Source organism: Thalassophryne amazonica, chromosome 12 (assembly GCF_902500255.1).
Source record: "Thalassophryne amazonica chromosome 12, fThaAma1.1, whole genome shotgun sequence".
In the NCBI taxonomy this organism is placed as follows: domain Eukaryota; kingdom Metazoa; phylum Chordata; class Actinopteri; order Batrachoidiformes; family Batrachoididae; genus Thalassophryne; species Thalassophryne amazonica.
This window is the reverse complement of record NC_047114.1, coordinates 66,668,933-66,689,707: the sequence shown is the minus strand read 5'-3', so window position 1 is coordinate 66,689,707 and position 20,775 is coordinate 66,668,933. Positions and strand designations below refer to the sequence as shown.

The window sequence follows — 20,775 nt, the reverse complement described above, 5'->3', positions numbered from 1 at the left end:
GGCATTGTGCTGTGTGATAAAACTGCACCTTTCAGAGTGGCCTTTTATTGTGGGCAGTCTAAGGCACACCTGTGCACTAATCATGGTGTCTAATCAGCATCTTGATATGGCACACCTGTGAGGTGGGATGGATTATCTCAGCAAAGGAGAAGTGCTCACTATCACAGATTTAGACTGGTTTGTGAACAATATTTGAGGGAAATGGTGATATTGTGTATGTGGAAAAAGTTTTAGATCTTTGAGTTCATCTCATACAAAATGGGAGCAAAACCAAAAGTGTTGCGTTTATATTTTTGTTGAGTGTACATCCAGTGAGCCACTCTGTTTTTGAGATATTCCCACACAGTCGATAAGATATGATAGATGCCTACCCTTCAAAGGACAAAAGCAGCTCCTTACCATTTAAAGCGACAGGCACAGAAATAAGACACCATCAAATTTGCTTTTTGTTTGTTTATTTTATTGTATCACCTCAGTGTTTCTTGGAGGTTTTGGCTACAAAATTTAAGGTCTATTTGTTAAGACACCTGGTGACCTGTAATAGTGCACCGCAGTATCGTTTGAACCCTGTGTGATCGCGGGACTTGACCATTTATGGGGATCTCCGCTCCGTTGTGCAACATATACACAGCATAAGTTCAGACGGAAAAATGGTGTGCCGTTTTGTTTTTGGCTGCAATCACCAGTGGAGAAGAAAAGACGAGGCAGATGGGAGATGTCGTGTCAGTAAGTGTTAGCCTACACAGCAAACCGGAGTAGCTCCATTCTCTCGCCCGCAAAACTGCCTCGACACGTTTGTGCTCCGGGTCATAAACAAACTGCAACACATGTCCACTTTCCCACCACATTGTCCCTTTTTCTTTGCATTTTTGCTTTGTTTGCATGTAATTTGACCAAAAACCCATTGGTTTTCCCGCAGAAGTAAAGAAATTGCAAAATATGCTTCATATTTTACTCCTTTAGCGCCTGTCCCCAAACGAGACTGCGGTGCCCTATAGCATGAGATAAAGTGTGCAATGTGATACCTGTAAGTCAATTGGTAAAATGGAAAGAGCAATTATGAATGAAAGATTCTTGTATGGAAAGCCACTAAAATATCCTTTATGACTCTCAAGGACTTACAATGTTCATTGTCTGTGGTTGGAGAGACTAGTATACTACAGTATGGTAAATCTATTCACGCAAACAGAAATCATAACTAATGTAGGGATGAGTTTGCAGAATTTCCTGGATTTGTTTTTTCTTTTATAATGTCTGACTCTGTATTGCTTTATCTTAAGGGTAATTAGACAGATTTGGGCTGCATCTAATGTTTTATGTACACTGTACTGGACCATCGTAGTGAAGAAAGAGTCAAAGGGCGACACTCTCATCTTACCAGGCGATTTGTCCTCCTATATTCACCTATAGTCATGAACACTGTGTAACAAACGGCAGGTATCTGAGCTTATACTGTGAGACAGGGTGAGAAGCTTAAGCATTGTGGGTGGACCACGAGTACAGCTTCTTCTTTGCACTGAAAGGAGCCAACTGAGGTGATTTGAGTATCTGGTGAGGATGGTAGTCTCACTAGGGAGGTCTTCCAGGCACATCCAACTTGGAAACAGCACTAGGGAAGACCCAGGACACACTGAAGGGATTGCAGTGCATCTAGAAATGATTCACAACAGTTCACTTTTTCCACATTTTATGTTACAGCCTTATTCAAAATTCTCCAAACAATACCCCATAATGACTATATGAAAAAGGTTTTATGAGATTTTTGCAATCATCCTTGAGATGTTTCTGCAGTTTAACTGGAGTTCATCTGGGGTAAATTCAGTTGATTGGACATGATCTGGAAAGACACACACCTGTATACATATGAGTTCCCACAGTTGACAGTGCATGTCAGAGCACAAACCAAGCATGAAGTGAAAGGAATTGTCCGAGACAGGATTGTCTCGAGGAACAAATCTGGGAAAGGGTACACAAACATTTCTGCTGCTTTGAAGGTCCCAATGAGCACAGTGGCCTCCATCATCCACAAATGGAAGACATTTCGATCCACCGGGACTCTTCTTAGAGCTGGCTGCCCGTCTATACTGAGTGATCAGGGGAGAAGAGCCTTAGTCAGGGAGGTGACCAAGAACCCAATGGTCACTCTGTCAGAGCTCCAGCATTCCTCTGTAGACAGAGGGAAAACCTTCCAGAAGGACAACCATCTCTGCAGCAATCCACCAATCAGGCCTGTATGGTAGAGTGGCCAGATGGAAGCCACTCGAGTGAAAGGCACATGGCAGCCCACCTGGAGTTTGCCAAAAGGCATCTGAAGGATTCTAAGACCATGAGAAACAAAATTTTCTGGTCTGATGAGACAAATATTGAACTCTTTGATTTGAATTCCAGGCATCATGTTTGGAGGAAACTAGGCACCATCCCTACAGTGAAGCAAGGTGGTGGCAGCATCATGCTGTTGGGATGTTTTTCAGCGGCAGGAACTGGGAAACTAGTCAGGATCAAGAGAAAGATGAATGCAGCAATGTACAGAGACATCCTGGATGAAAACCTGCTCCAGAGCACTGTTGATCTCAGAATGGGGTGATGGTTCATCTTTCAGCAGGACAATGACCCTAAGTAGACAGCCAAGATATCAAAGGAGAGGCTTCAGGACAACTCTGTGAATGTCCCTTAGTGGCCCACCCAGAGCCCAGACATGAATCCGATTGAACATCTCTGGAGAAATCAGAAAATGGCTGTGCACCAATGCTCCCCATCCAACCTGATAGAGCTTGTAAGATGTTGCATAGAGGAATGGGCAAAACTGCCCAAAGATAGGTGCACCAAGCTTGTGGTGTCATATTCAAGACTTGAGGCTGTAATTGCTGCCAAAGGTGCATCGACAAAATACTGAGCAAAGGGTGTGAGTACTTATGTACACGTGATTTCTTAGTTTTTTTATTATTATTATTTTTAATAAATTTGCAAAAATTAAAAAAAATAATGTTGTCATTATGGGGTGTTGTGATTAGAATTCTGAGGGAAAAAATGAATTTACTCCATTGTGGAACAAGTCTGTAACATAACAAAATGTGGAAAAATTGAAATGCTGTGAATACTCTACGGTGCACTGTACATTTCCCAGCTGGCTTGAGAACACCTCAGGATCCCCCAGGAAGAGCTGAAAGACTTGGGGAAGTGTGGGGAGAGCTGCTTGGTCTACTGCCACCGGGACATGGACCCACACAAGCAGCAGAAAATGAATGAGTGATAGCTGATATTAGAAAGTATTACAGAGTGAAAATCCACATTACTGTCTGTCAATAAATATGTACAAAATCCTCCTGTTCTCTAGGTTAATGGAATCTGGAAGAAACTTCCTCTGATTCTCAAAAGCGGCGCCGTCAGGATCAAAGGCAACCGAGCTGCTGTTGTACTGACAACTCGTTTTGGGCTTTCCATCTCATTTGACAATGCAGGCATCGTTCACGTGCGCCTGTCAGCCTCCTACTCTAATAAAGTCTGCGGCTTGTGCGGCAATTTTAACCACTTCCGTGGTGACGACCACCTCAAACCTGATGGTACATACGCTGAGGATGCTACAGCTTTGGCTGAGAGCTGGCAGAATGGAGAAGCCACGTCATCCTGCGAAGTCATTTTAGTGCCTCATCAGTGTGACCCAGGGGAAAAGGCGGTGTATGCCAGTGACCTGTTCTGTGGCAGACTCCTTTCTCAAGCTGGGCCCTTCTCTGCCTGCCAATCAATTCTGGAAGCTGAGAGCTACTTCAGGAGTTGTGTGGCAGGCTTGTGTTCCACTCAGGGCGACCCTGCAGTGCTTTGTGAGACATTTCAAGCCTACGCTGACATCTGCCAGATGGCTGGAGTATCTGTACCCACATGGAGGAACTCAACATTCTGCAGTATGTTGCTTTGTATTTTTGAGTTATTATTTCACTGCACATTATTACAGAAAGAAGGGAATATACAGCAAAACTGTTGCTAAGGACCTTCCTCTCGCTTCTACTCTCCATGCAGCTTTGCAGTGTGGTGAAAACAGTCACTATGACTCATGTGCTAAGGGCTGTCCAGAGACGTGTCCCGGTCAGAATGTAGCCAGGCCCTGTGGACGCTGTGAGGAACGATGCGAGTGTGACACTGGATTCATACTCAGTGATGGGAAATGTGTTTCAAAAGACACATGTGGGTGTTGGGTAAAAGGACAGCACTACAGTGTAAGTTGTGACATGTTTGTGATTACATTCTTATTCCTATAGAAAATTGGGAGCTAAAAAAAAAAAAAATCAATATTGCATAATAATGTCAAATACCACCACCAGACTGAATTCTAAATAAAGTGTTGTGAAATGCCATCACCAGCATGCAGTGCTGTCAAATGCCACCAGTTGTAATGTAATATAAACAGTGATGCCGGTAACGCATTACTTAGTAATGCATTACTTTAATATGACCACTTTTTTCAATAGCAAGTAATCTAATGCATTAATCTTTCCAAATCAGTAATAAGATTAAAGTTACTTCTTCAAGACACTGTGCATTACTATTATCTTTGCACTGTGGGTCGTTTGCAGCATTAAAACCAGCCCATGGGCAGGGGGAGGTCAGCATTCTGCCCACTTCAACCGCTTTCAGCAAGCTGCCAGCTTTTCAATCACTGTGCAGCAGCTCCTAGTTGAAAAAACAGTTGTCTCTCAAAGCACGGTGACGCTCACAGCTATGGTTTTATAAAGACATTTTTAATTTTTTTTTTCTCTTAAAACTCTGTGCCGCTGTGTGTGTCCTCACTAAAAACAGCTGGTCCACGATGCATTATAAATATTAATACTTTTTTCCACCCAAATGCACCTAGTCTCTTTCTGAGCATGACATAACGTAAAAAATGCTTAGAAAACTTTTTTACCTGTCAATCCAAATGTGTTTTCTGCTTAAATAAACGCTATCCATTCTTCTGTTCAAATAGCAAACCAGGGGCGAATCCAGGCGGGAAGGGGGTGTGGATGGGTGGGGGGGATGCGACTCCCCTCAACAGCCCTAGATTAAAGGTCCACTTTTGAAGACATTTTTTATACTATTACTACTACTAATACTACCTATAATAATAATAATAACAATAATAATAATAATAACAATAATAGCAATAATAATTTCAACAACTAAAATGTTTAGAAAGAATTTAATAGTTACATTTCTAAACAACGTTGGTTAGAAATTGTAAGTTTTACCGTTATAGTGCTGTCAACAGCTAAATATGAGATCAAGAAAGAGGTCGTTATTTTATTTTTTATAAAACAAGTATTTATGTTCGTTGAAGTCAAGAAAGGGTGACTATAAAGTGAGCATTAGCAAAAGGGATTATCATTTTCATGTTGAGGTGACGGGGGGTGTTGTCGGCAGCTGCTGATAGTAACTACAAATCTAACTTAGTTACTTTACTGATTACTGAATTTTATAAGTAACTAAGTTACTTTTTCAAGGAGTAATCAGTAATTGGATTACTTTTTCAATTTAACTGTGGCAACACTGAATATAAATAATAAAAATCATAACTAATGAATATACCTGTAAAGTATTTTGCACAGTGCTATAATTTTCCCTCAAAATATTTTATTTTTGAATGGTTTATCTATTAAAGAGTAAAAACTGAAGGCAATCAATTGAAAGACCTGGAAAAAGTTTCTGTATAAAGTATTTTAGCCATAAGGTCTAGTGAGAGGAGGAAGTGTTGTTTTTTAAATACTTGAAAGACACTGGACTCACCAGTTGCTCATCTTTTTTTTAGCACAAAACAACGATTTGTACAGCCAGTCCAAACATTTGCATTTGATCGCTTATGATGTAGCGGGTTGAATACCGTAGATAAGATTTTGTTTTGTACTACTGATCATAACTGTTGCTCACAAAAAATTTTCACTGTGTTTTCATAACCAGAAAGGAGATGTGTTCTTCAAAGGAGAGTGTGAAGAGCACTGCCAATGTATGGGCAAGAATGAGGTGCAGTGCCGTACACTGCGGTGTGCAGACACTGAGGTCTGCAAGGTCAAGGATGGGGTCAGAGGCTGCTTCCCTTTCAAACCAGCCACCTGCAGTGTGTATGGGGATCCACACTATATTACCTTTGATGGGAAAGCTTACAACTTTCAAGGCGGCTGCAGCTACATCTTGACGACCACTTGTGCAGACGACAGCAAAGTTCAGTTCACGGTGACGGGCCAAAACCTCCATCCTCTCCTTGAGAACTTCACTCGGTCTAAGTTGGAAAATGTGACTCTTCAGGTTGATGATCTACTCATCATTCTAAGTCAGAGTGGAGAGATCTATGTAAGTATTAAATATACTTGTCCTTCATGTTATCGCCATGCTGCAGTACTTTTTCATACTATGGCTCTTCAGGAAACTGTTATGTGCAGTTCTGTTATACTCTTAAGCTTTTTTTTCCAAAATGTAATATTAGAGATCTCTTCTGACCTGCAGGTTTTGTGTTTACTGGCTTTTTGAGTACTGTTTGCAGAACAGCTAATTATGTGTTGTACTAATTATCAAGACATTTCAAAACACAGTTATAATGATGACTAGGCAGAGGACCCCAACACAGAGAACAACAATGGAAGGTAGAGGAAAAAGACATTTATTGTCTTGGAATGATAAATGCGCAGTTACTGTAGCTGACAACAGGTTGGTCATAAACAGGCAGAGGTCAGTCACACAGGTTACCAGTCTAACAGGAAACAGTCTTTCTATGGAAGCAGCAGGAGGTTTTCCACAGTACAGGCAGCAGGTTAATACACAGAGAGCTCTCCTACTAAGTGAACAAATCCAAGATGGCAGGCAAACATTCACAAAGTCGAAACAGCAGCAAAGGTCTGTAACAGAGGCAAAACCCTGAAAGATTAATCAACGTGAGAAAGCAAGATGAACCTAGACAATCTGGCAGTGAGGCAATGCTCTAACTGGTTATAAAGGTCTCCAAGGTATTTATTAAAAATATTTTGTTTTACAATTATTTATTAAAAATAAAAAGCTAAGAAATTACACGTACATAAGCAGCAAAATTGACCTCAGCTGCATCCTGTATCCACTGTGTATCCATGAGATGTTTCTACAGCTTAATTGGAGTCCACCTAGGGTAAATTCCAGCCCAGTCTCACTTTTTTTTTTCATGCTCGTGTCATGAAATGATTCAAATTTTCATGACAGGGCTTTTTTTTAACTCACTATTACCAACCCTACTCCTACCCCCAACCCTAACTTTAACCATAACCTAACCTACTCCTTCCCCCCACCCTAACCATAACCACCCGGCCCCCCCACTTCACTTTTAATTTCGTGCAGCCATCACGGAATGTATTAGAATGAATTTGTGCTGCCGTGAGGAAAATGGAGCGCTTTTCGTCACAATATCACAAACCAATAGATTATCAGTTATCAAGTTGTTTTACCAATGAATATGGCTTTTTACAACCTGAAGAAAACCATAGTATGGTATGTATGTATGGGTGTATGGCCTCTTCGTCGTGGCGCCGCTCCGCTGTCCGGATTGGCTGATTACTCGGGTGGTATCAAAAATATTACCCGTCCATGAAAAGGGTGTATTGCTATTTATTCATTAGTGTTTTATCCAATCATATTGGCGTATCATTTATAGGTATATGATAATAATGTATATTTTGTGCTGCTGAATCATGTGAGACTGGGTTGTAAATTCAGTTGATTAGACATGATTTGGAAAGGCACACACCTGTCTACATAAACGATCCCACAGTTGACAGTGCATGTCAGAGCACAAACTAAGCATGAAGACAAAGGAATTGTTTGTCGACCTCTGAGACAGGGTTGCCTTGAGGCACAAATCATTCTCATATTTGAAAGTGAGGTGCAGACTGGCATTCACTACCACCTGACAAAGTCTGATCCAGATCTGATCCAGATTGTGGATTTTGTGGACATGTGAACTTAATAGCCCATTTGGTGTACATTTTGCATTATTTTTCAATTAAAAGTACCTCAGTCACTCATTTTTCTGTTATGGAGTTACCTATGCCACCAAAATTGGATGAAGGTTCCAATTTTATTCCTGTTTAGCTATTTTCCAGTTATCAGTCAGAAACCAAGTGCCAAAAAACAATGATAAATTGTGCCAAGCAGAGATAACCAATGTTCTGTGAAAATTATCTGAAAAAGAATTCCAAACTAAAAAACCCCACTGACAACACCACAAAAAAAAATCAAAACTTTTATTCAAGTGCATGAACTAAATGCATACTCCTGACATTTGGTCACATCTAATTTAGCTCATGAAAAGTCACTTCTAACAGGATGTTGAGCTTCAAAAATGTTTTCCAAGGTAAAAATTTGTGGAATTGGAAACTAGTATTGGCAGAGTTTGCATGGTGTTTGTGCTCTATGAGCACGGTGCTCTACTTTAAAAAAAAATGAATTTTCCTTTCTTTAGGTGCATAACACCAGTGTCACACTCCCCTATTCCACCAGCGGTGCATATGGCTCCTTGAAGGTCTACAAGACCAACTACTGTATTATCTTGGAGGCATCTTTTGGCCTCAGGATGATGATAGATGGACAGAACAGACTGTTCTTACAGGTGGATGAAAGGCACATGTATGAACTGTGTGGACTGTGTGGCACTTACTCTGGCAATCAGGGTGATGACTTTGTCACCCCAGATGGCCAGTATGTTGCAGAGCCATTTGAATTTGGTGACAGCTGGAGGGCGGAGGGCAACAATGAGTGAGTTCATTTACATTCTTTTTTAGAAAATAAAAAATGTTCATCATCAATAATAGAAATACATATATTGCACCAATCTAAATGATGTTGCATGTCTCACTGTCTAAACTTTCTCCTCCAGTTGCGTTGACCGGTCCAATAATCCCAGACTCTGTGACCACAATGAGGAGAATGAGGCTTTTAAGAAGTGCTTCTCTCTATTTGGGGATGGTTTTCAGCCCTGCCATAAATCCATTCATCCAGAGTCCCACCTCCATAGTTGTGTGTATGATTACTGTGCCACCGCTGGTGACCCACGCACCCTGTGTGAATCTCTGAAGTCCTATGCAGTAGCCTGCATGGTTGCAGGAGTGGATCTACCCCACTGGCAGAATGGCACAGCCTGTGGTGAGTGTTCGATGAGGATTTGATGGCAACTGTCATGTTAAAATCGCATTGAGCTCCTTTTCTTTATGGCATGATCTTGACACCATACATTGATTATTTTCACCTCTGGTTGCTCTTTGACATTTAAACATAATAATAAAAAACTGCACACTCATCAGAATATTCAAAATAATTACCATCAGGAACCGATCTACATAATTTATTTACTGAATTATAATAGAATGCTATATATAATTTGCTTGATTATATTTTGTATCTGCTTAGTAGTGAGTACTGTTGCCTCACAGCAAGAAGGTCATGAGATCACTTCCCACCTGAGGCCTTTCTGTGTGGAGTTTGCATGTTCTCCTTGTGTTTTATTGGGTTCCCTCTGAGTGCTCCAGCTTCCTCCGACATCCAAAGACATGCAGATTTGGTGAACTAGAAACTTTAAATTGACAGTAGGTGTGTGTGTGTGTGTGTGTGTGTGTGTGTGTGTGTGTGTGTGTGTGTGTGTGTGTGTGTGTGTGTGTGTGTGTGTGTGTGTGTGTGTGTGTGTGTGTGTGTGTGTGCGCGCAGGTGTGAATGTGTTTGTCTCAACCCAGTCTCACGGCAAGTCGTGATTCAGCAGCATGAAATATACATTAATCTATTGGTTCGTGATATTGTAATGAAAAGCGGCTCATTTTCGTCACGGCAGCACAAATTCATTCTAATTCATTCCATGATGGCTGCACGAAATTAAAAGTGAAGCGGGGGGTCGGGTGGTTAAGGTTAGGGTCGGGGGTAGGAGTAGGGTTAGGAATAGTGAGTTAAAAAAAAAAACCCCGTCACGAAAATTTGACTCATTTCGTCACAAGAGCACGAAAAACAAACAGGAGACTGGGCTGGTTTGTCTACATATGACCCTGCGATAGACAAACTGGCGTCCTGTCCAGGGTGTACCCCGTCTCACGCCCTTTGGATAGGCTCCAGCAATATGTTACCTTTAACTGCAATGGAAAATGAGTGGCTGGACATTTTCTATCTACCAAAATCTTCCAGCATGTCCCTTTTGTCCCTTTTTGTAAATACATTACTTTGATAAGGTGAACAGGAGAGCTCAAAGCAAAAGTTGGCTTCACAGTTGATGAAAACAAATTGCCCCAATGATTTCTCATTTGGGTGTTTTTGTTTGGTTTTTGCCTCTTGTTTCAGCAAATCTACCAACTACTCCACCTACAACAACTTCCACCACTCAAATACCAGATCCAAATGGTAAGAGTATTTTTTTGTTTGTTTGTTTGAGAAAATTTCTTGAAAGGCTAAAGAAGTACAATATGTTGAATATGTTGTTTATAAATCCATTCAAATATATTTGTATATTTTGCAACTATATTTGTTTCACGTTGGGTCAAAATAGGCAGCATGGTGGCTTAGTGGTTAGCACTGTTGCCTCACACTAAGAAGGTTGTGGGATCACTTCCCACCTAGGGCCTTTTTGTGTGGAGTTTGCTTGTTTGCATGGGCTCCCTCCAGGTGCTCCGGCTTCCTCCAACATCCAAAGACGTGCATCTGGAAAGTATTCACAGCAATTCACTTTTTTCACATTTTATTATGTTACAGCCTTATTCCAAAAATAGACTAAACTCAATTTTTTCTGCAAAATTCTACTCATAACACCCCATAATAACATGAAACTTTTTTTTTTTTTTTTTTTTTGCAAATTTATTAAAAATTCTAAACTAGGAAATCACCTGTACATAAGTATTCACACCCTTAGCTCAAAACTTTGTTGATGCATCTTTGGCAGCAATTACAGCCTCAAGTCTTCTTGAATATGATGCCACAAGGTTGGCACACCTGTCTTTTGGTGGTTTTGCCATTAGCAGCCTCTAATGTCATTTGCCTCTTAGCAGCACCTCTCAAGCTCCATCAGGCTGGATGGGGAGTGTCAGTGCACAGCCAATTTCAGATCTCTCCAGAGATGTCAAATCAGATTCATCTCTGGGCTCTGGCTACTCAAGGACTTTCATAGAGTTGTCCTGAAGCCACTCCTTTGATATCTTGGCCGTATGCATAGGGTCATTATCCTGCTGAAAGATGAATCATAGCCCCAGTCTGAGGTCAGGAGCGCTCTGGAGCAGGTTTTCATCCAGGATGTCTCTGTACATTGCTGCATTCATTCATCTTTCCCTCAATCATGACTAGTCTCCCAGTTCCTGCCGCTGAAAAACATCCCCACAGCATGATGCTGCCACCACCATGCTTCACTGTAGGGATGGTGCCTGGTTTCCTCCAAACATGATGCCTGGTATTCACATCAAAGAGTTCAATCTTTGTCTCAGACCAGAGAATTTTATTTCTCATGGTCTTAGAATCTTCAGGTGCCTTTTGGCAAACTCCAGGTGGGCTGCCATGTGTCTTTCACTAAAGAGTGGCTTCTGTCTGGCCACTCTTTAGTAATACAGGTAATACAGGCCTGATTGGTGGTTTGCTGCAGACATGTTTGTCCTTCTGGAAGGTTTTCCCTCTCACTACAGATGAATGCTGGAGCTCTGACAGAGTGACCATTGGGTTCTTGGTCACCTCCCTGACTAAGGTCCTTCCTATATGATCGCCCAGCTTAGATGGGCGGTCAGCTCTATGAAGAGTCCTGGTGGAGCTGAACTTCTTCCATTTACTGATGATGGAGGCCACTGTGCTCGTTGGGGCCATCAAAGCAGCAGAAATGTTTCTGTACCCTTCCTCAGATTTGTGCCTTGTGATAATCCTGTCTCAGAGGTCAACATAAAATTCCTTTAACGTCATCCTTAGTTTGTGCTCTGACATGGACTGTCAACTGTGGGACCTTATATGTAGACAGATGTGTGTCTTTCCAAATGATATCCAGTCAACTGAATTTACCCCAGGTGGACTCCAATTATCTGTACTTGTAGAAACATCTCAAGGATGATCCGTGGAAACAGGATGCACCTGAGCTCAATTTTGAGCTTCATGGCAAAAACTGTGAATATGTATGTACATGTGATTTCTTAGTTTTTGTTTTGGTTGTTTTTTTAATATAAATTTAGACAAATCTAAAAAACAAATCACATTGACATGATGGCATATTGTTTGTACAATTTTGAGGGAAAAACAAATTTCATCCATTTTGGAATAAGGCTGTAACATACCCAAATGTGGAAGAAGTGAAGCATTGGGAATACTTTCCAGATCCACTGTCGCTGAATTGAAAACTTTAAATTGTCCATGTATGTCTTTGTCTATTTGTGGCCCTCCGATAGGCTGGCAACTTGTCCAGGGTGTACCTTGCCTGCTGCCCTATCACTGCTGGGACAGGATCCAACTCCAGCATGACCCTTAATTGGAATAAGCAGGTGTAGAAAATGGATGGGATGGATGGTTAGAGCTGTAATAGTAAGATGCTTCTTGCATCCAATAACATTAAAACGGCAATAATAATACTTTATATAGCACTTTCAGTTATACATACAAAGTATTGCACAAAATAAAATACAAAAATGACAATAAACCAACTATATAATTCACAATGATTAAAAAAATATAGGAGATATGTAAAGTACAAATTGAAATCAGAAACACAAAAAATGATGACTATTTTTGATTAGAGGCAGAACAAAAAAAAACTGAAGTCTGTCTTTAAACTCTCATGATACTCAACTGACCAACTTCATTTGATAACACATTCCACAGCATTGTTTCTTTCTTAAATCATCAAGTCAAGGTACATGTTTCCATTACATCATGTGCTTGTTCACAGTCTGTCCTTTGAGCTGCAACTTTGATGAGAATCTCTGTGGGTGGGAGCAGCTCATTCAGGACAGTTTTGATTGGACAAGATATTCAGGCTCCACCCCATCAAGCGCAACTGGGCCAAACCAAGACCACACTACTGGAAGTAAGGTCACACCATCTAAACTGTTGTGGTGCTCTGTGTTTGTGGCTGTTTTCGTGGTTTTTGCTGACAGATCATTTTTGATGATTGTTTCTCTAGATGGATTCTACTTGTACATTGAGAGTGATGATGTTAGCCACGGAGACTCGGCCCGTCTGCTGAGTTTACCATGCCAGACAGTTGGCCCATTTTGCCTGAAATTCTGGTACCATATGAGCGGCTCAGCAACAGCCATGGCTCTGAATATCTACTTGCTCGAAAATAAAACAGTCACCAAGATCTGGTCCAAGACAAACAGTCAGGGACCTGAGTGGCTTCAAGCAAATATCGATATTGGAGTCTTTGGTCCATTCCAAGTAGGTCTGCCATAAGTAAATAAAACGACAGTAAACTGTTTAATTATTGCAGTTTTCTTGCAAATATTGATGATCTTATTCGGTGTAACGAAGACTACTTTCATACCAACATTTCAGATTATAATGGAGGGAATTCGGGGCTCCAACTCTGAATCAGATGTGGCAGTAGATGACATGTCCATCCACAATGGCTTATGCTCAAGTAAGACTGATGACAACACAGCCTTACCGCAAGCACAACTTAATTTGTTTTGACATTTGTTAATTTTGAGTTGTAACCACATTCAAAGATCTAAGCATGCAATCTTGTTGTTTAGGTAATTTGTTTAGTGGACCCAAGCATCCCGGCAAAATTGCAGAATTTCTCTCTGGGAATCCAGGCAAGTGTGTAGACTTTCTATGTCAGCTGCTGTCTCAAAAATCCAAAGACAGAACCAAACACACCACTATCAACACAGAGATAATTAAAGGATGTGTAAGATAATGTAAGACAAGTATTCAACCGAGGCAACGACATCAGCTGGTATCAAACCAGGAAAGAAACAAACACAATGAATGCAAATAAATCAAATACAACCAGCAACACAGCCAAACCCAGTCTGAGTGCACATTAAATGAATCAAACCAGGGACGTAGAGTGACAGAAATTAACCCACACAAATATCCATGTGAACACCAAGAGAGAAATTATGTAATATTGCAACAACGAGTTCAATCTGAAACAACAAAGAGGGAAACAAACGTAACTGGTCGAGAACAGAATTTCTTGAGCAAATGAACCAGGAAATATCAAACTTACACATGGCTTTGACAGAGAAGTGGGTGATGGATGGCAGCGTCAAGCTGGTAAAACAGGAGTAATGAGCTGTCAAAATAAAACAGGAACTGATAGTAATGTTTGCCCTGTTTACAAATTAACCATTATTGGGTCAATAAAATTATTCTAGAACACAAAAACAGAACTGAAGGTAAGGACTGATGATATTTTGGGGGAAGTTGTCGATGGCACTTTTCACAGATTATCTCTTTACAGTTTGTGATGCGGACTGCAGTTTTGACAGAAACCTCTGTAGTTGGAGCCAAATGGTTACTGATGCTTTTGATTGGACTTGGTGGAATGGCTCCACCCCCACACTGATGACTGGACCCTCTGCTGACCACAGTGGTGGTAATGGAATGTTTGTTAGTAATATCTTGAAAGTTAACCTACATCATTTGGAAACAAATATATTGATGAAAGATAAAAGAACCTGTCAAAGTGTATTTTTATTCATTTTATCTTTCCAGGAGGTCACTACCTTTACATTGAGGCCAGCCATGTGACACACGGAGACACGGCTCGTCTTATGAGTTCTGAGTGTCCTGACTTCGGTCTTCAGTGTCTGCAGTTCTGGTACCACATGTACGGCTCAGCTGATACAATGGGCCTCCATGTTTACTTGCTTCAAGACAAAAATGCTACAGCAATTTGGCGTAAGAGGAATGATCAAGGAAATATGTGGCATCAGGCTCAGGTTGAATTCATGACAGCAGGACCTTTTCAGGTGACTTATCCTACACCAGGCACTCAGATCATCTGTCACTATGGGAAAAGTACAATAATGACTTATTCATCCACATTCAGATCATCGTTGAAGGCCGCAGAGGATCCAATGATGAATCTGATGTGGCCATTGATGATGTGAAGCTTTATCATGGACCCTGTTCTGGTAATGCTGCGTTTATGCTGCGTTTACACATAATGACGACAAGTCACGAATGCCACAAAGTACACATTCTTGGCCGCTAATCACGAATGTGATTATTCAGGGCAGAGGCGTCAGGTGTCCTCAGGAACTGCTGCAACCTGTTACCACACATTACGATTAATGGCACGTGTTGCTGGAGAATTATCAGGAACCATTACGCACGGTCAAGAATAGTGTTCCGTGTTGTTGCGCATAACAGGCAGTGGTGGGCAGAGATAACCAAAAAATTAACTTCGATAACAGATAATCAGATAACTGAAAAGTTATCTTCGATAAAGATAAAACAATAAACCACCCAAAAATGTATCGGAAGTTACAGATAACCGATAGATAAATTCCAATATTATCTCTGGCACATTTACAACTTTTATATAATATTAAAAATAACAACAGACCCAAACAATAAAACCACACTTTTCTTTCAACAGTCTGCCCCTGCTGGAAACTCTTGTTTAATACAGCCCTCCCAACACAGAGGGACCCTGAGAACAGCCATAAAGCCAGTTCTCTATCAATGACAAAGCTCCGGTCATGCGGAGGTCTTGAAAAATAAAGTCATATTGAGTTATGGTGTTGATTTATAAATAACATTAATACCGATAGAATAACTCCATTAATGTCAATTCTGTCATTTGTACAAAGTTAAAATATAACATATATCTTTTAATGTTGAATAATGCACTAATTCTGACGTTTTGTAACAAAGAGACAGATCGCAAAGGATTCTGGGTAAACGTGCCTCTGCTAAACACTGATTGGTTCAGTCATTCATTGTGTAAACCAACACGTTAATGTGACGTCTGTCGTGTGTTGGTGTTTAAATGTGCTTTTGTAAAATATTCCATTTTTTTATTTGTAAAAACAGGCATTTTTACGGAGCCCTGGAAGTGTCATCGCAAAATTTTTTGCATGTGGAGAGAATGTGCGCATGTTTGCGCACATTCTCTCCACATTCTCTCTTTACAACATTCATTTGATGTTGTAAAACGTGCTTTACAGTGTGCAAGATGATTTTTCATGCAGAAATTTTTTGGACCAAGTTTCAGGTTAATCGTGCATCCTGCATCGTATAGTGTTCATGGAGTATCAAGCTGCAGTCAACATCTGACGACCACCTCCCGATCGCCGATCATATGGTCGAATGAGAATCAAACCTGTTTGATATATTATTGTGGTCGGCCGTCGTGAGGTTATCCTGCTGCTGAAAGCTACAAGCAGCATCCAATCATTTGCACTGTGCCTGTGCAAACACTGCAGAGCTGTCTTGTAATAATGTTCTTATTATTATTATTATTATTATTATTATTATTATTATTATTATTATTATTTTAAAGTTGTTTTGTTTTTAAACTTCATTTGTAAAAAAAAAAAAAAAGCCATTTGCAAAGCAAAAAAGTTGATTTGACAATCATCTGACATAACCGGGGGTCAAAATAAATAGAACACTGCCATCTACTGGTCTACAGGAGTTTTTCCTTCCCACTGTAGCCAAGTGCTTGCTCACAGGGGGTCGTTTTGACCGTTGGGGTTTTACATAATTATTGTATGGCCTTGCCTTACAATATAAAGCGCCTTGGGGCAACTGTTTGTTGTGATTTGGCGCTACCAGCTTGGGCATGTTCCAACTTGCCCGTTAAGGTTTCTAACACGGAGGTGTTTTTCCTGTCGCGGCGCACACAGATTCGCCGAGTCATCACGGAAACGACTCGGCGAATTTGCGCGCACGTCTTTCATTAAAAAATGTCCTTAAACAGTGGAATGTCCGCATAAAGTCCTCCTGCCGGCCTCTTCTGAATCTTCTCTGTTCTCTCACGACGTCCTGGGTGAATTAAGCCTTAAATTAGGATGTTTTCAAGTCGAAACAGGCCGACGACGGCGCCTGGAAGCGCTGCACGACGTCCTGCTCTGTGGGAAGTCCTTACAGCGACAGAAACACCCCATAATCTCTCATCAGCCGTTAAACTTTTCACCGAAAACCAGCTTAATTTCTAGAATAGTGTCCACTCGGATATTCCTCACAGGTCCAGAAAAAATGTTGATAAAGCAACGCGCGCCGTCCACAGCGGCTATTCAGACAAAGAGATTCCGACAGGCGGGGTGGAGCACTCCTCACTCAAGGCCTGCCCACAGGCGAATGACGTCACCGACACGCGTGAAAAAACTCACGCATGCGCACGAGGGTTCAAGCATGTCTGACGTAAAAACATATGAATTAAATCCATTTATTTTTTGAAAATAATAAAAAGGACCGCTTTTTTCATCACAGACCTCGTATATCGTTTCTCTTTCTCTCACTGTCTCTCTTCCTGATATATTTTTGAACAGCTATGATGAATACTGCTGTGTAACTTATAGTCTGAAATATAAAGCAATGCTAAAATACACTCGGCCGTATCAGCATTGTCTTCCTTAGAATTTGCAGATGTATAATTGGTATCCCAGTGCAAATGAGATAGATAGATAGAATCTGCAGGAGGGAATGCATGTGTGTACACATGAGCATTTGACAAGAGCGGAAGTTAGCTTTGAGTAAGTGGACATTAGTGTGCACACTGATGTCCACGAAATGTCTTGTAAATCACTCCATAGGTGTTATCAGGTTGCAAAAATAGAGGTTTCAGTTTTAGAAGTGTTTATTTCTTGATATCTTTTATATAATATTTGACAAAGACATGACATTGACACACAAACTAAATGGAGTTTGCAGCTAGCTTGACCAGCCACTGATGTCATGGTGCTGCTCTACTGACTGGCTGTCACCCCAGACCCTAAAAAAAAAAAAAAAAAAGGGAACAGAATGAAAAAGAATGTGATTTATTTCCACCTCTTAAAATAGGTCACGGTTAGCCATCTCTGAACTTGTCCAAGATCTGTGTCCCAAGAACATTCCCTGTGAATTTGAAGACTCTGGCAGTAATTGGTAGACGGACAGACGCAAAGTTTTCACATTATCCAATGGCCATATTTGATGGCCTCGGGTAAAGTTTTATGATCTCAGACTGTATGAGCTGCATATTGTTGTCATTTACACATTGAATCCATGTGCTTTTTCACAGTCTGTGCCTTGAACTGCAACTTTGACAGTGATCTGTGTGGGTGGGAGCAGCTGATACAGGACAGTTTTGATTGGACAAGACATTCAGGCCCCACCCCAACAAAAGGAACTGGGCTAAATCAAGACCACACAACTGGAGGTGAAGCATAAAGTCCCACCTTATTCTGTGTTTTGTCACTCTAAGTTGTATCTGTTTGCATTTATGGCTTAAATCTTCATGAATGTTTGTCAGCTGGCTTCTACATGTACATTGAGGGTGACAGTGTCACTCACGGAGACTCAGCCCATCTATTGAGCCCTCGGTGCCATAACAGTGGACCACTCTGCCTGAAATTCTGGTACCATATGAGCGGTTCAGCGACAGCAATGGCACTTAACATCTACCTGCTTCAAAATAATACAGCCATCAAGATCTGGTCCGAGAGGAACAACAAGGGACCTGCATGGCTTCAGGCAAACATTGATATCAGATTCTCAGGCCCATTTCAAGTATGTTTACAAAGGCATCATGGGCTATTATATGAACCATATTTCCTTTATTATTGCTGCTTTCCTGAAAAGGAAAAGGAAAGCAGCAACATTCTTTTTCTATAGAGTGAACATTTATATTTTATCTCCTCTAATTCAGATCATAGTGGAGGCAATTCGAGGCTCCAATCCTCAGTCAGACGTGGCCATTGATGATGTGTCAATCCACTTCGGGTATTGCTCAGGTACAACTGACAACAAAGCTAAATTTCTCTGTGATTCAAGATCATCTGTCATAAATATGTCTACATATATGAATACATTCTCATATGAAATGAATGCAATGCCTGATGTGTCATGTTTAAACCGAAGTACATTATCACATGATTTAGGCAGTGGCTCTGGAGTGGTCAGTGGAAGTGAACTTCCCCCCACAACATCAGAAGTCCTTCCCTCAAAACAAGGTCAGTGCACAGGAAGTTCAAATACTGCTTTATTATTCAAAGGTGTTAATGGAAAGACCCTAATTTTTTTGAAATTTTATTTTTGTAGTTTGTGATGCCGACTGTAGCTTTGACAGAAACCTCTGTGGTTGGAACCAAATGGTCACTGATGCTTTTAATTGGACGTGGTGGAGTGGCTCCACCCCCACACAGATGACTGGACCCTCTGCTGACCACAGTGGTGGTAATATCGTTTGCTCTTCGTAGTATCATGAAAGTTAACCTACACAAGTTGGACACAAAGAAAGCATATTGACTGTTAACACTGAGCTACACGGTGTCAACTCAGATTAAAATATGTTGGAGAAAGAAAAAACAACGTGTCAAAGTTTCATGTTTCATAATTTTATCTTTCCAGGTGGTCACTACCTTTACATTGAGGCCAGCCATGTGACACACAGAGACACGGCTCGTCTCATCAGTTCTCCGTGTTCCGACTCCGGTCCTCAGTGTCTGCAGTTCTGGTACCACATGTATGGCTCAGCTGATACAATGGGCCTCCATGTTTACTTGGTTCAAGGCAAAATGGCTACAGTGATTTGGCAGAAGAAGAATGACCAAGGAAATATGTGGCATCAGGCTCAGGTTGAATTCACGACTACTCAGGCTTTTCAGGTAAGTTATACACAGAAGCTTCATATCATCTGATGCCTGCTTGCAAACCTTATTTTTAGCCTTGGTGTAAACCTTGTCTATTAAAAAAAATTGATTAAAAAAACACATACGTCATATTAAATTATGTATTTCATTTTAGATCATTTTTGAGGGACGCAGAGGCTCCAATGAGCAATCTGATGTTGCTATAGATGATGTATCACTTCATCATGGGCATTGTGGAGGTATTCTGACTCATATTTTATAAAGAAAAAGAAGGAAAATATTTTCACAAAATAAAGTTATTGTAGTTATCTTTATTTTGAACTGTTGCAGAGCCACTCAAGACAACTCCTGCTTCCACATCACTGCACCCATTTACATCAGAAGGTCCTGAGATTAGCCCAGGAAACAGTTCAGCTTCAGCACAACCACTGACATCAGCTTCTTCTGAACAGCACACATCAACATCTATGATTACAGAAATCCCATCTACAATAACTCCAACCACAAGTCATTTTACTACACAAATCACTACAGAAGCCCCAGCAACAGCTGAAACATCACACACTTCAACTCCTGATGAACTGACCAGCACAAACCCTGTTGCCCCAACAACACAACCACAGTTACCATCAACAACAACAACACGAGTGCCACCCACAAATCACTCCCATGGCACAGCTAGACCACAACCTCCAACCACAAGTGAACCAAACCCTACTACAGCAGGTAAACCACAACCTACAACAAACAATAACGCTAGACCTCAAACCACAACAGCAATACCCCAACCTACACACACAGCTGCATCACACTCATAACCATCATAGCTACACACTGACCTATGGAAGAATGACTAATTCAAGTCAAAACTGACATAAAGTAAAGGTGTGCTGACACTTGCACGACCTGTGTCATGCAAGAGAGTAAACTTGTCTTTAACGGGTGCAGACTGAACGTGAGAGAGGTGCCAGCGCGTGCAATTGTGCAAAGAGAATTTTGAAATGTTCAAAAAAAATCTTTCACACACACCAATACAACGTGC

General features: G+C 40.9%; 1 protein-coding gene across 1 annotated transcript in view; it reads left to right on the top strand.

Annotated features, from left to right (window-relative positions):
- Positions 1 to 20,775, top strand: part of LOC117522379 (zonadhesin-like) — a 42,328-nt gene that overhangs the window by 7,075 nt on the left and 14,478 nt on the right. Inside the window, exons 7-20 of the mRNA XM_034183770.1 lie at positions 3,335 to 3,899; positions 4,015 to 4,211; positions 5,926 to 6,315; positions 8,447 to 8,739; positions 8,861 to 9,126; positions 10,303 to 10,362; positions 12,869 to 13,006; positions 18,395 to 18,651; positions 18,791 to 18,875; positions 19,023 to 19,094; positions 19,183 to 19,317; positions 19,492 to 19,748; positions 19,888 to 19,972; positions 20,064 to 20,459. Of these exons, the coding sequence (XP_034039661.1) occupies positions 3,335 to 3,899; positions 4,015 to 4,211; positions 5,926 to 6,315; positions 8,447 to 8,739; positions 8,861 to 9,126; positions 10,303 to 10,362; positions 12,869 to 13,006; positions 18,395 to 18,651; positions 18,791 to 18,875; positions 19,023 to 19,094; positions 19,183 to 19,317; positions 19,492 to 19,748; positions 19,888 to 19,972; positions 20,064 to 20,459 (3,196 nt within the window). The remainder of the gene's footprint in view (positions 1 to 3,334; positions 3,900 to 4,014; positions 4,212 to 5,925; positions 6,316 to 8,446; positions 8,740 to 8,860; positions 9,127 to 10,302; positions 10,363 to 12,868; positions 13,007 to 18,394; positions 18,652 to 18,790; positions 18,876 to 19,022; positions 19,095 to 19,182; positions 19,318 to 19,491; positions 19,749 to 19,887; positions 19,973 to 20,063; positions 20,460 to 20,775) is intronic.